General features: G+C 43.2%; 1 protein-coding gene across 1 annotated transcript; it reads right to left on the minus strand.

The window, feature by feature from the left end:
* Positions 1 to 1552: 1552 nt before the first annotated feature.
* POPDC3 (popeye domain containing 3) lies at positions 1553 to 5317 on the minus strand. The gene is made up of 3 exons (XM_009893843.1): positions 4787 to 5317; positions 2830 to 2938; positions 1553 to 1873 (listed from the first exon to the last, which is right to left on the minus strand). Exons 1-3 carry the CDS (start codon positions 5275 to 5277, stop codon positions 1553 to 1555), a joined length of 921 nt encoding a protein of 306 aa, XP_009892145.1. The 5' UTR covers positions 5278 to 5317.
* Between the last annotated feature and the right edge of the window lie 7765 nt (positions 5318 to 13082).

Below are 13082 nucleotides of genomic sequence, written 5' to 3' on the forward strand. Positions count from 1 at the left end.
CTTACATTTGGCGGATTTTCCTCTCTGAGAAAATGACATAAAGCTAAAAGCAAAACTCGTACAATGTCATCTGTTCTACACTGAAGGTCCTTCAAACAGGTGGTGTTTCATATCACTTCTAATAGCTTTCTTATACATCCTGCATGATTATCTTTCAAGCATGAGGTTGTATCATTATTTTAAGTCTGACAACAACTCCCAAGATCTAAACTCATACGTACACCCGCACACACAAACACACAACGATTGTCCTACCAAACAGTCCAGCAATTTTAAAATATTAAAGATGTGATCTACCTCCAGATGTATCAAGCAGCAATAGAGTCTCATAAAAAAGTAATGCTTCTTATTTTTTTTGGTTACTGGCAGGCATCAGGCATAGCCTCAGGAAGGTGAGTTAGCAAAGACATTCAGACACTTCTCCCCAAAGGCACAGCGACCTCAAAGGTCGAAACCAACTCTTTCCTACCGAAACGCGAGACGATGCTCCCTTATGCCATCAAAACATCACAGAGTTAGGGAGATAATACCTTTTAAATCAAGCATTTCATAGGCACAGAAAAGTGACTCTGGAAGCTAAACAAGAATGTTTCGGTTAAAAATGGTATTTATTGCTGCGGCTGTTTCTTCGTTAGTTTCTTCCTGACAAACCTGGCTAAAAAGGATATTGTAAAACAAACTCCAATGGTTTGGCAGTTGATTGATCAACAGTATTTATTGTACATGTCACGAATGGCACTGACACTGTGGAAGCCTGGGTCCTATAGCATCACATTCTATCAGAAACACTACACAATCATTTCCCTAAGCTATATTTGCAGCAGTTACAACTGCTTTACTTTTCTAATGCCAGCAACTACATTTATGTTTGTTTTCACATAATACCTCTTTAGGACAGCTGGAGAGAAACCAATGGCTCGTGGGACAGAATTTGTTGCTTTCTTTTGTTTCTTTTTTAGGAATCTTCCTGTGCATTTCAAAATCTTTCATTTCTTTAAAAATAAACCCAATACAAGCGATGTCTTAGTCTTTTTTCAGCAATATTCTTCATGTTAATTGAGACAATGTTCACGTGGCGTAAATATGAATGTTACAAGCAAGTTGGTCTCTTTTGAAGACAACTTACTTGTTTTCATTGACTATACTGACTATACTTCATTATGGCAAATAATTTTGAGAAAGTATAACTACAAATACCGTGGGTTTGGGTTTTTTTTTTTTAAAAAAAAAACACAACATGGAGGCCACCACAGTTACAATAAAACTTCAGCCTGTTATGATTTGTTTTCCTCCAAAAGTAAGGAGGACCAAGATCAACAAAAGAATCAACAGAAACTAAACATACTGCGCAAACAGTCAAAATAAAGAAGCCAACCTGCTGGCTCTACGGGGAGAGAAAGAATTCAAGCTACTTCAACGAAAGTAAATGGCACTTGTCAGTCAAATTTGGCTTGACTAGGTCTCGTTCTGCTTCACTTTTCAGCTCTTCTGCTTCACCACTTTGCATTTCCCTTCATGGCTTTGGGGAACGGCGGCAGCAGAGTTGTCCTTCCTATGACCGTGTGCCCAAGGAGCCGCAGTTTGTAACCCCCACGGGCTTGCGCCGGGGGGACCCTCTCTGTAGGCGGTGGGAGGGCTGCACCGGAGGGGTCTCTGGCAGTGAGACGTGGTAGAAGTTCGGTAACCGAATGTCGTACCTGAAGCCTTTCCCCACGTGCACTCTGTCATTCAGGGCGTACAGTTTTTCGGCAATATCGCTCCCAATTAAAATTGAGAACAGGCGGGAGATGAAACGGTGTTTAGCAAACAGCAGATACAGCTTCTTTCTCCTCCAGGCCACGTACCGACAATCTGTCTCGGCTGTAAGTGTTACCTACAAGAAGAGAAAATTAAAATTAGCTAGGTGATAAGGCAGTGATATTGCCGTCGCGGCCCTTGCGCAGAAAGCACCCCCCCTCAGGCTGTGTCCAGAACATACGCCTGCCCTCTTTGCACCGATTGCAATTAAAGCCATTTAATCCCGCCAGAGAGCTCTGCGAGGTCTACTGTACGCCAAAGACAAGCGAGGAGGGTGACTGGGAACAGACAGAACGACTGTGTCTTGCCAGCCTCGGTGACAGTACACCGATGCCTGCGCTGAACGGCAGCCCCAAGCTGGGACGCAGGCTGACGGCTCGGCTGACGGCGTGCCCCTCAGCCCCGCACACCCTGCGTCGCTCTCGGCAGCCCCAGCTGGGAAGGCAGGTCTAAAGAAAGCTCTTGACAAATGCCGTTTGCCCTCGTGACACGAGACATCAGATCCCACACAGGCAGGAGCTAGCGCGTCAGCCAAGTGACAGCAGTGGGAGGGCTCCCGGAGGACAGGGAGTGTGCCCAGAGGGACACAGGGACACAGGGAGTGCCCAGACGGACGCTGTGTCCCGTGGTGTCCCCAAGCTGTACCACAGACATGCCTCTCCCCAGCCCGTGCTCTCCAGTTCACCTCCCATAGCGAAGCCTCTTCAGCACCAACTTCCACCCACCTCTGCAAACCTGGTTGCTCAGGGCTGGACTGTAGCACAGTCAAAGAACGCAAACAGAGTCTACCTCCTGGATTAGCTTAAAGAAAAACCCCGTTTGTTGTAACAACAAGATGCAAACAGAAAGAAGATACAAACGGCATAACCAGTCCAGCAGGTAAAGAGGACTTCCCTCCCCAAATGAATGGAATGACACTTGTCTATAATTTCACAAACGAAACCCACAACTAAATGAACTTAGTTCTAAACCAGTCAGTACTTCAACAGTTTTCTGTGTTATTAAGAAAAAAACCAAACCCTCTGCTTTTACCTGGAAAATTCCCTCTTCTGTGGGCCTCAGTGAATCCCATTCAGGAGAATCCAGAAATTGAAGAGGAAAAATATAATGCAGAAACTCCCCATCAACTGTCACTCTGATCCTACCAAGATAAGATGTGTTAATTTGTTAGTACTACCTGTACAGCAGCGATGACTGCAACAAGAATGTGTTATTTCTACTATGTGAGGAGTTTAAATACAGCTCTGAGAGCAAGAAAAAGCAATCACTGGCCAACAGTACCCTAACTATATTTTTGAACACAGCTCGATCAGGCCAGTGGAAAGAGAATACAAGACAATCATGTAACTGGAATGCAAATCTTTCCAAGCCTTACTCAAGTCATATTCTTCTCTCTGGGGCAGGTCTGTACAGTGATGTGCAAGCTTTGTCATGAAAAGCCTGGTGTGCACTGGAGAGGAGAAAGACTAATGCACGTAACACCATTTGCCTCCTTCACTTGAAAGCCGTGGGATATACGGCTTATATACGTAGAATATATATATTCTAGGTTTGGCAAATACGCGTTTTAGAGGGGACAAAGTGGCAAAAACAAGGAGTGGGAAGCAGGAGTTCCCCACAGCACATGTTAGGTAGGGCTCTCGCAATGTGTAACAGGAATTACATGACCACAGGACCATCTCTGGAGCCAGAGCAGCACGAGGGGACAGGATCTCTGTGTGAATGCTGTGGCCTTCTGCAGATGCCAAAGAAAAATTTTCTGTCTACTTTAAAAATCATGTTTAAGTTTGAAGGCACACAAGGAGGAAATGTATACTTGAATCTCATGAGCTAAAAGAAGAAAAGCAAGCTGTAGGAGTCCCCTTTTTACATCTGCTCTGCACCAACATTAATGCTTCTTACAAAACCAGGACAAGCAGCCCTATACTGCACGAAGGAGGATAACAGAAACTCCCTGCATGATTACTAACTGACTGGGCATGTAGAAGCATGGACATTTCTCCTTCAGTATGACTATGACCAAAAGCAACCTCCATGTGGTACTTTCTAGACAGCTCCCAAGAATGCTCTGAACCAGGGTGTCACTAGGGCCAACCACCTAAAATCCATATCGTTCATTGCAAGGAGTCCTAAATCAGCTGAGTTTCAAGCTGTCTACAAATTCTGTCTGTCCATGCAGCAGGCTGTCAAGATGCACCTACAACATGTCCCATTAAACACAGACCACAGCCATCACCTCTGGGTATCCCATCTACTTTTGTGGTGGTCCAGTACTGTGTATCAATCTGTATACAGTATGAAAGCTGGTATTTCCCTTCAGGAAAGCATCACCAAGGTTGCCAGAAGGATCTCAGCTGGTATATTTATTGCCTCAGGATCTAACTAAGGGCCACAGTATACAGTAACTGTAGACTCACTTCTGCGAATCTTGTCAGGGCTTGACTATGTCCCACTCTCAGGCCTTCTGCTTTCCCTTACTCCCTCTCTTCTCCCACACCCCAGAAAGCAACCAAATACAATCTGTATCAAAGTCAAGATCCCTGAGTTTATCTCGGCATATTCCGTTTCATAACTACCTTTTAGTCCTGTTGCAGGTGATACTAGCAAAGAAAAACAAGAAAGATGCTGCATTCATCAGCTAGGCAGTAGACAGACAGCAAACCACAGGCTGAAGACCGAAGCACACATTTCTTCCCTTTATCTGCCTAACCTGTGAAGTGCTATGATACAGTGGTCTGGAAAAGAATGACTTAAAATCTTTTTCTTTATGCTATTACAGATTTTGTGCTTACTGTTTTTACGCTAGTGCTGTCCTAGACAAGTGTATTTAGCCTATTAATATTTCTATTACTGGCATTAATATTTAATCTATTGTACTGGAAAATGAACAAACAATATACAAATCAGGCTCTTTTTTTTTTGCTTTCATTTTCAAGAAGGAGGAAAAAATAAAGATATGTGCAGTAAGTCTGAACAAACCGATACAAACCTGCCTGACACAAGCAAGGACAGTTTATCAATAGGTGTTTTGCCCTGCATGGCGTAACAGTGTTCCTTCTCCAGGGTAACCACTTCTGCATCACAGCACAAGACGATCTTCCTGTAGACAGTCAAGGAAATTCCCAGAGGCTGGAAGAGAGCACTGTAGAGTTCCTGGAATTCTCTGTCAAAGGAAACACTCCGAACTTGGTAGGTAACGTAAATGAACTGGACGAAGCATATAGCGAACAGTATAAAATTCCAGGAGAATATATCAGCAGCACAGACATCCAGCCAAGCCCAAACAGAAGAGCAGAGAAAGCCCAATCCAAGCAAGCTGAAGACATAGAGAAGCCCAAAGAATCCACTTCCACCCATGAAGCCAACAACAAAGAGAATACTGGCTAGGTGGTAGATAGATCCCTCTGCCTCTTGCTTCCAGGTGGTACAGGTAGGATGTGCATATATCAAACTTTCCCAAAAACTTGCATTTTCTCCCATGGCTGGAATAATTTTTTCAGTTGGCTGAATCTTGGGAATTTTTATTTATGCAATACAGCTAGTGGGGTCCTTTGCTTTTCCATTCTTGCAAAGTCTGCTCAAGGATCACATAACATCAGGGTCTCTTTTGGTAGTAAAGTTGCACCTAGGATTTCCAGCAACTAGGAGCCTAATGTTCTCAGAAGGAAATGCTGTTTCTCATCAGTTCATGCGTTGTCTTGATTTTGGCCATGTCATCTGTAGTTTCATCTGATCTGGACAATTGAAGAAAAGACGAATTACTTATAAAATTATTTTCATCAATTAAGCTCTAGCAAAGCTTTTATTGTCTAAAACCACACACTGCATTACAATAATCCAATTCCCCTTGTAGACCTGCGATTCCAGGATCAAACCTTAACACGCATTCAGTTGGAGATCGTGTTTCTGTATCTATGAATCTAGCAACTGTCGAATCACCGCTGAATCCATGTAAACCTGTCCATCGCATCCACAGCATCCTGTGACAAGGCTTCCCACAGCCTAACTGCTGAGAAAGTAGCTGCATTTGCTGGTCCTGAAGCTAGCTCTTGAACAAGAAGAGACAGTGAACTCTTGTCCCATGTTCACCTCCTCCATCACGGTCTGGCTTTCTGTCAAACCACTCTCTTTTCCCCTCTTTGCCTTTCTGTTATCATTAACGAGTTGACCAAGGCTGCTCAGTCCCCGGAGACAACAAACTACATCCCCAAACACCACGATAAGGGAAACCCACGTATCACGAGGGATGGTCTTTTCTACTGCAAGGATGACAGGCAAAAAGCTGTCATGTATAAGGAAGACTACAGAGCTTAAAGGCAGCTTTATACAGATCGTATTATTAGAACATCAAGAAAGCAGTCCTGCAAAATACTTCTCAAAGGGCATTTACAAAGCAATTATAGAACATTCGAGGTTTTACTTTGCATAATTTCATGCCACGGTCCACATAATTTTATTGTTCAACACTGTAAAATGTTAAATGTGCTATTTGTTTCCATATTATAATGTATTCCTAAGAGTTAAATAAAAAGTAAAATACACAACCGAAAAGCATGGAAAAAACCCAAAATAAATTAAAAAAAAATCAAAACCAACTTTCTGTGTCCGTATTTTAAAGTAAAAATGCATGCTTCAATGTGAGATTAGACAGGGTAGAAATTGCAAAGCCAGTCTATCAGTAGTGCAATCAGGATTGAAACCCAGCAAAGTCTTTAACTGTCTGGTTCTTTTCCTGGTAAAACATCAGGGAAGGTAAGAAATATCCTGCTATCTAAATTATTAGATTCTCTAGAATATCAAAGGTAACTTTTTTGTTTCCCCAAGAGCCACAGAAGTCAATACTTAAAAAGTACTGCTGGTGCAGTGAAGCATCCAACATCATTCAGCAGAGCTTTCAGTGTTGGGTTTTTTTTTAACAGTGACAGGTCTAAGAAATTAGTAAAGCAAAGTTGTATCACATTTCTGAGCTGCTACAGCTTTATTTCTTTTAAATTTATTCAAGCCCCAACATCAATTCCGTGATTCAAAGACACTAATGCCAAATGAGGACAATTTAGAGTGGCAGAGGTCAGAAGAGAGGTTAGGAGGAGAACTCTCCCTCTCTGGGAGTGGCGATAGGGAAGCCACTGACCCATAAAAATATCACAGGTAAAGAGCAAGGAACCTTTCCAAATTAAAAGTGCTCAATATCCTACTGTAGTGGAAGAACCAGCATTACAAGAATGAGGTACTTTGTAGCTATGAGCTTTGCTGCTTGTCTCTTTACCCAAACACTCTTCTCCGGTACAGGATTCCCGCTGGATGCAGGATTTAGCCCTTGGAGAATGGGAGATGAAAACTGCATCAGCTATGATGAAGTTACCTGGGCATGGTAAGAGCATGAGGAATTTTAGGCAGTACTTCTGTGATCAAAGGGTAAGATTTCTGAACCGAAAGAAAATAAAACTGGAACATGCAGTTCCCAAACCTTGTGTTCTGAATCCAGTCAGCATTTCCACTGCACAGTCAAAAACTGGCGGCAGAAGGCTTTTGTTTGATTGTTTGGGTTTTTTTTAAATAGAATCACGGATAAGAGTGATTTTGTATTATTGTTAATACTTCTACTCTATTGCCAATGTTTTGCTCTAAGCAGTTCTCATGAAGACCCTAATTTCTACAAAAAATTCAGTGTTTTGAATGGAACCATTACAGAGAAGTTACATGGGAAGCTGTATACATGCCACAAACAAAAACGCTGTGGATCTGTATTGCAATCTACTTTCTCAATGCCTACAATCTACAATGCCTTTTTGTCATGTAAAGTCACACATTGCAATAATTTGACATGACATTGCAATAATTTCACAAAATTTATGTTTTATTTCCAATTTGGCTTTTGCATTCACAGACTGCCTGCACCACAGCTCATAGCATTGCTGTAAGACATCTATTCATGACAAGATGGGTCAAAATAATTTGGGAAGAATGGCACACCACTAAGACACAGATAGAAGGTCATCATACGCAAAACCAAAGCCCTGGAAAAACTGTCCTGTATTTGTAACTGTTTATTTTTGGAATGCGACCTGTCTTCCAAAAGCACTGTATGCAAAATTCCCACTTATTTCAATAGATCTGCACAATGAGAACTTTTACAGTACAGCACTGCGCTTCAGCATCGCCCAGGCTGGAGAGGACCTCCCTTCATCCGGGCAAGAGGAAGAGCAAAGGCCAACGCTGGCACAGAATACAGCCTCACCAACACGACACTCTCCTGAGCTACATAAAGTGTGCAGGCAAAACCAAACCCTCTGGAAATGCTGATGAATGCTACTACCAAATGGAGCTGCTTTCTCAGGGCCACGGTGAAGAGCAGGCATGCTTGCTGCCAGTGAACTGCAGGCAGAAAGAGAGGATTCACCTCTTTTTAATCAAGACATTATTCTAAGATTTGGGAGTTAAAAGTAGATCTGCACAATGAGAACTTTTACGGTACATTATTCTAAGATTTGGGAGTTAAAAATTATTGCTGTCTTTTTTTATGAAGTATTAAATAGAGCAGAGGCAATAGTACGTATGGGCCTAAGCATAGTAAAATTTCTAATTTTGATTGGTATTTAGTGCAAGATAAGGCTTTCATGTTTTTCTTTACAGTTCCTACAAGTCCAAAATTTAAACTCTTGAGAGCTTCAGAACAGTCACTCCAATAAAGCCATTCACCTACTGCAAGGGGCGGGGGGGAGAAAAATCCACAAACCCAAAAAGTCAAGCAGCTGTGGTACCAACTGTGCGTCATCCTCCACTGAGGACCTGTCTACAAAGTGCCCACAGTAGCACGGCATTAACGGGTTTGTAAGCACCCAGAGGTGACACCATCCTTTCATTGAAACGTTTTGGCGTTCTTAGCTATCAGGATGGGGAATGTGCCAACTGACGCGGCCTTGTTTGACGTTCTGCTTCAGCTGTCCTGTCTGTGGTGAACAGTTATCGCTGCAGTTTCATTTGATGGTGGTGATAAGCAAGCTTCAGCGGGAAACTGCATTTAAAGCAGGCATCTTGGATTATAAACCTGAAGAACTGTATCTTCCCCAAGTAAACGCTGAATACTGTCAACTCTGTCCCCTGCCTAAGAAGAAGAAGGAGCACCATGCACAAGCACAGTCTCTGCTATGTGACTACCATATTCAGAATAACACAACCTTGACATCTGTAGGCTGCTAGAGCCAGAGGTGGAAGAGGTCTCCTCCCAGTTCAGGAAGGAGACATGCCTGTCAACGCAGGCTGAATTACTGAGATGCTCCTGAGCGTTTTGCCCCACCACACATCCCATCGTCTCCAGCAGAAGGAGATGAAGTGCTGGGAAAAATCAGTCCAGACTAGAGATGCAAGCAATACACAGCGGCATGGTCTTCTTTAAAACAAACAACAGCATTGTTGAATGGACTATTCTGTCACCAGAAAGTGTTAAAATCAACGGGCTTGCTGGAGCTTCAAAGCAGTACACGGAGTATTTCACTTATACTCTTCAAAATAAATACCTGCCAGCAACTTAAAACTTCATATAAGCAGTATACTAAAACAGTCAAAACAGAATGAACTTATATTGTAATTTAAATGCGCAAGGTATAAGTCCCCCTCCTCAAATGGGCATTTTCCCCATACACTGCAGTGTTCCAACAAAGAATTTCCAATTACGTACATTTTTAATTTTCTTGAGAACTGGGTACTTTACCCCATTTTTGTCATTGATGACTCAAATTCAACTTTGAGAAGCTTTGAGTGTTAGCTACTGCGTCTGGATCACAATTAATTCCTGCAAAAAATAAAACCTAAAAGCCCTGAGGGCACCAGCAGTTCTCTCCTTGGGCTTTTTAATGAAGTGAAAAGTAAAGCTGTTTAGAGTACGAATACTCCATTCTTTAGTTGTCTTATCCCAAGTATTCAGCCAGAAAGCCCTCAGCACATTCACCCTGTACACGCTGGCGGGCCGTAGAACCGTACATGCCGATCGTGTAACCTGCCTGGATGAACTACATCGTTTGCTACAGGTTTGGAAGCAAAAGGGAAGATTTTTCCTTTACAGCATATATGCTTTCATGTACAAAATGAGATTATGCTGGATTTAGCAGGATTTGTCTCACTGGTTTTAGCCATCTACAGCGCAGACGTTTATACATGAGCTAGTGGCCACAGCCGGGCTTGGCAGTCAGCGAACCTGCTCCAGCAACTGTGCTGGGAACCAAGCGGTCCCTCCGGCCAAGGGTCCCTCGATACCCCCTGGCTCGGAGCACCCCATCTAGGCTGGCAAGTTACATCTTGCCTGGTCATCATTTAGATGTATAGAAAGAAGCTACTTCTTAATTTTCGCACCTATTTCCTCTAACATGCAATGCAATTGCATACATGGATTAATGAACCCCTCCTTTCCATCACCCCTATGTCTCTGAAATCCTCTCTCTGCCCCCCCTGCTGACACCTATTGCTCTGAGAGGTTTGGCTGTGTAGCACGCTCTCCCCAGGCTCTTTTCCTTCTGCAGTTGCTCACTGGAGGTTAAACACCCACAGGGACCGAGATAACCAAACTCTTAATTGCAATGCAGTGTCTAACTCACGCAGTGCATGGAGGAGCTATGCACCGACAGACAGGTATGGCTACGTGCCTACAGGCAACTATGCACAGATAAACAAGCCATTTTCAGTGATAAACTCTTCTAGAACCCACTCCAGGCTCAAAGCATGCATACAGCAATTAGGACAGTAACTAACAACACAAACTCATATCCTAGCTTACCTTAAACTTCTTGAGACTATATCCTAGACAACGCATAATTATAACACCGGGTAACACTGTTTTCCCAAGAAAATGCAGCCTGTGCAATATAGAGAAGGCTGCAGTATCTTCATCACAGTCTATAACATCTATTCAGGAAGTAAAAATGGAAAAAGGATGAAGAAGAAAAGGACTACCCAATCCAAAAGACAAAGGTACCAAGATAATCAGTCACAATAAAACTAGATATATTCAGATTCCAAAGATAAACAAACACATACAGCAAAGGTAATTACTTAATGGGATGGCTTTAAAGACTTCCTTTGCTGAGCATTAAGACAGTTAGGATGCTGTCTGGTACCTAAAATAAATCTGGATATGCTATTATTAAAAAATGAATTGATTTACTACAGTTACATTTTTTTATTCTCCAGGAAGTCAGACTGGATGATCACAACATGTTCTCGACTTTTGTCCTAAGTTACTTAATACAAACAAGTTTTACAAACCTAGAAAGTGACATAGCTGGTCTTCCCAATGAAATCTAAAAGCCTATCTTAAGACACCTAGACTTACCTACTTCAGACAACAGACAACCCTGAAGACAGGTATGTCTCTGAAGTTATTCCTCATCTGTATTGATCTGCATTCCTTCCAGCAGAAACCTTCATCCATGCCAAGACAGCATCCCTTCCTGGCAATGTTATTCAAAGAAAGGGATGTTTTACCAATGAATGCTTTAACATGCAACACACATGAAACCCTGGCAGCTGAGCCTCAGGACCCCGCTCCCCTGGCGAGCGTCCCCATCGCAGAACGAAGGGCAACAGCAGCACGGTTCTCCCTCCCTCAGTCTCCTGTCTGCGCAACATCACAGCTTCAAGAAGAAGGGCAGCAAGTGACCCACCAACACGAGCCAAAATGAATCACTCAGGGCACCCTCACAAGAGCAGGGGAGATGGATTTGCACTCCCTTGGGCCGAGGAAGGCATCCTGCGTCTCACTGTTGTCTCACTGGCATGTCTCACCCCCCTGGATCAGTGCTCCGAGTGCAGGCTGTCACTTGGAAGGCAAAGCATCTCAGGCTCTAGGAAAAGCAGTCAAACCGCACCCTTCCCAGTCCCACCAGTATCCCCCTGGGCTGTGCAGGCTGCAACTCCTGAATTGGACCCCGCACCCCAGAGCATCCGAGTGAAGTGATACCTTCTTGGAGAGTGACCCTTCTGCTCAGAGCTACAAAACAAGCAGCTGGGGCACATCCAAGCATCAGTGGTGCTCCACTGCCTTCAGGGCAGCTCTGAGAAATGACCATCAGCCACGCGGGACCTTTCGGGGCCAAAATCCTGCTCTGGCCAGGCAGAATTTCGGCTCCCACATTCAAAGTTGTTCAACCAAGAATCCCCTTCGGTCAGCTGCAGCCTAACCCTGGATGCCATCTCTACATTGAAGTCAATGGTCCATGCGTAGGACCCACCAACAGCAGGAGGCTGGTGACTGGTTGTCCTCCTCACCAGGGTGGCCCTGACTCCCACCTCCCTGCTGCAGCGTACGCAGAACTGCTTTCTCCAAAGCTGAGCGCTTTAACCAGAGCCTTTTCAGCGGACTTTCAATTCACTGAGCGTGTTTGGCTGCAGCTGGGAAGGCCTGATTCTACGTACCATTTGCCCAAATCCCTACCAGTCTTTTTGAGAAGTGGAAAAAAGCTGGGTGGGACACGGAGGCATCAAGAGAGAAAGAAAACCCACAGCAGTACAGAAGTTTAAGGTTCATTAGAAGCACTGCATACAGTGAAGCTGCTATTATTTAGTCTTTAAATATTTAAAGACCAGCGTGCTATACACAGCTTACAGTACTTGAACGATTGCTCATTTATCACCGTAAAATATACAAAGCAATCCTCTGTGGTTGCAAAGCCAATATTGAAGATGCGATCTATTTTATCATCGAGACAGTAGCCAATATGAAAAAAAAACCTACAGATTTTCTTCCAATTTGAATTTGAACTGATGAACCATAAGTACATTATTCCTGCCAAATTAAGAATAATAATCCCCTCCCTCTTTTTTTTAAGGTCTTTTACTCCTAGGAAACATGAATATGGAATGACAGTCAGACATTTTTTAAACTAACTATGGATTGCTAGCACTTGGGTAAATTTGAGCAAGGCTCTTGTCTATTGAACAGCACTGGCCAAGTAATAATTCAGGGGGGCTGTTTTATTGTGCTTTATAATAAAAACTGCAAAGTGAAGCACAAGTTCAAGCTTTTCTACAGTTCAACTTTTAAATTAATAATAGAGAAAGCAGCTACAATGCATATTTCACAAGTGCTTTAAAACTGTGTTAACGAACTACAGATGAACTCTGCAGAATTCAGCTTTAATGAGTCTGTATGGTGTAGTAGTGCCTTTGGTCGGGAACGTATTCCCATGAAACCAACCACCTGACGTGAACTTCATTTCCCAAAAAAGACATAAACACAGAGGCTTGGTTCATCACACTACACCTGCACGTACAATTGGATTACAGAGAAGCAG

The sequence above is a fragment of the Charadrius vociferus genome, unplaced genomic scaffold (assembly GCF_000708025.1).
Source record: "Charadrius vociferus isolate BGI_N301 unplaced genomic scaffold, ASM70802v2 scaffold129, whole genome shotgun sequence".
NCBI classification, from domain to species: Eukaryota; Metazoa; Chordata; class Aves; order Charadriiformes; family Charadriidae; genus Charadrius; species Charadrius vociferus.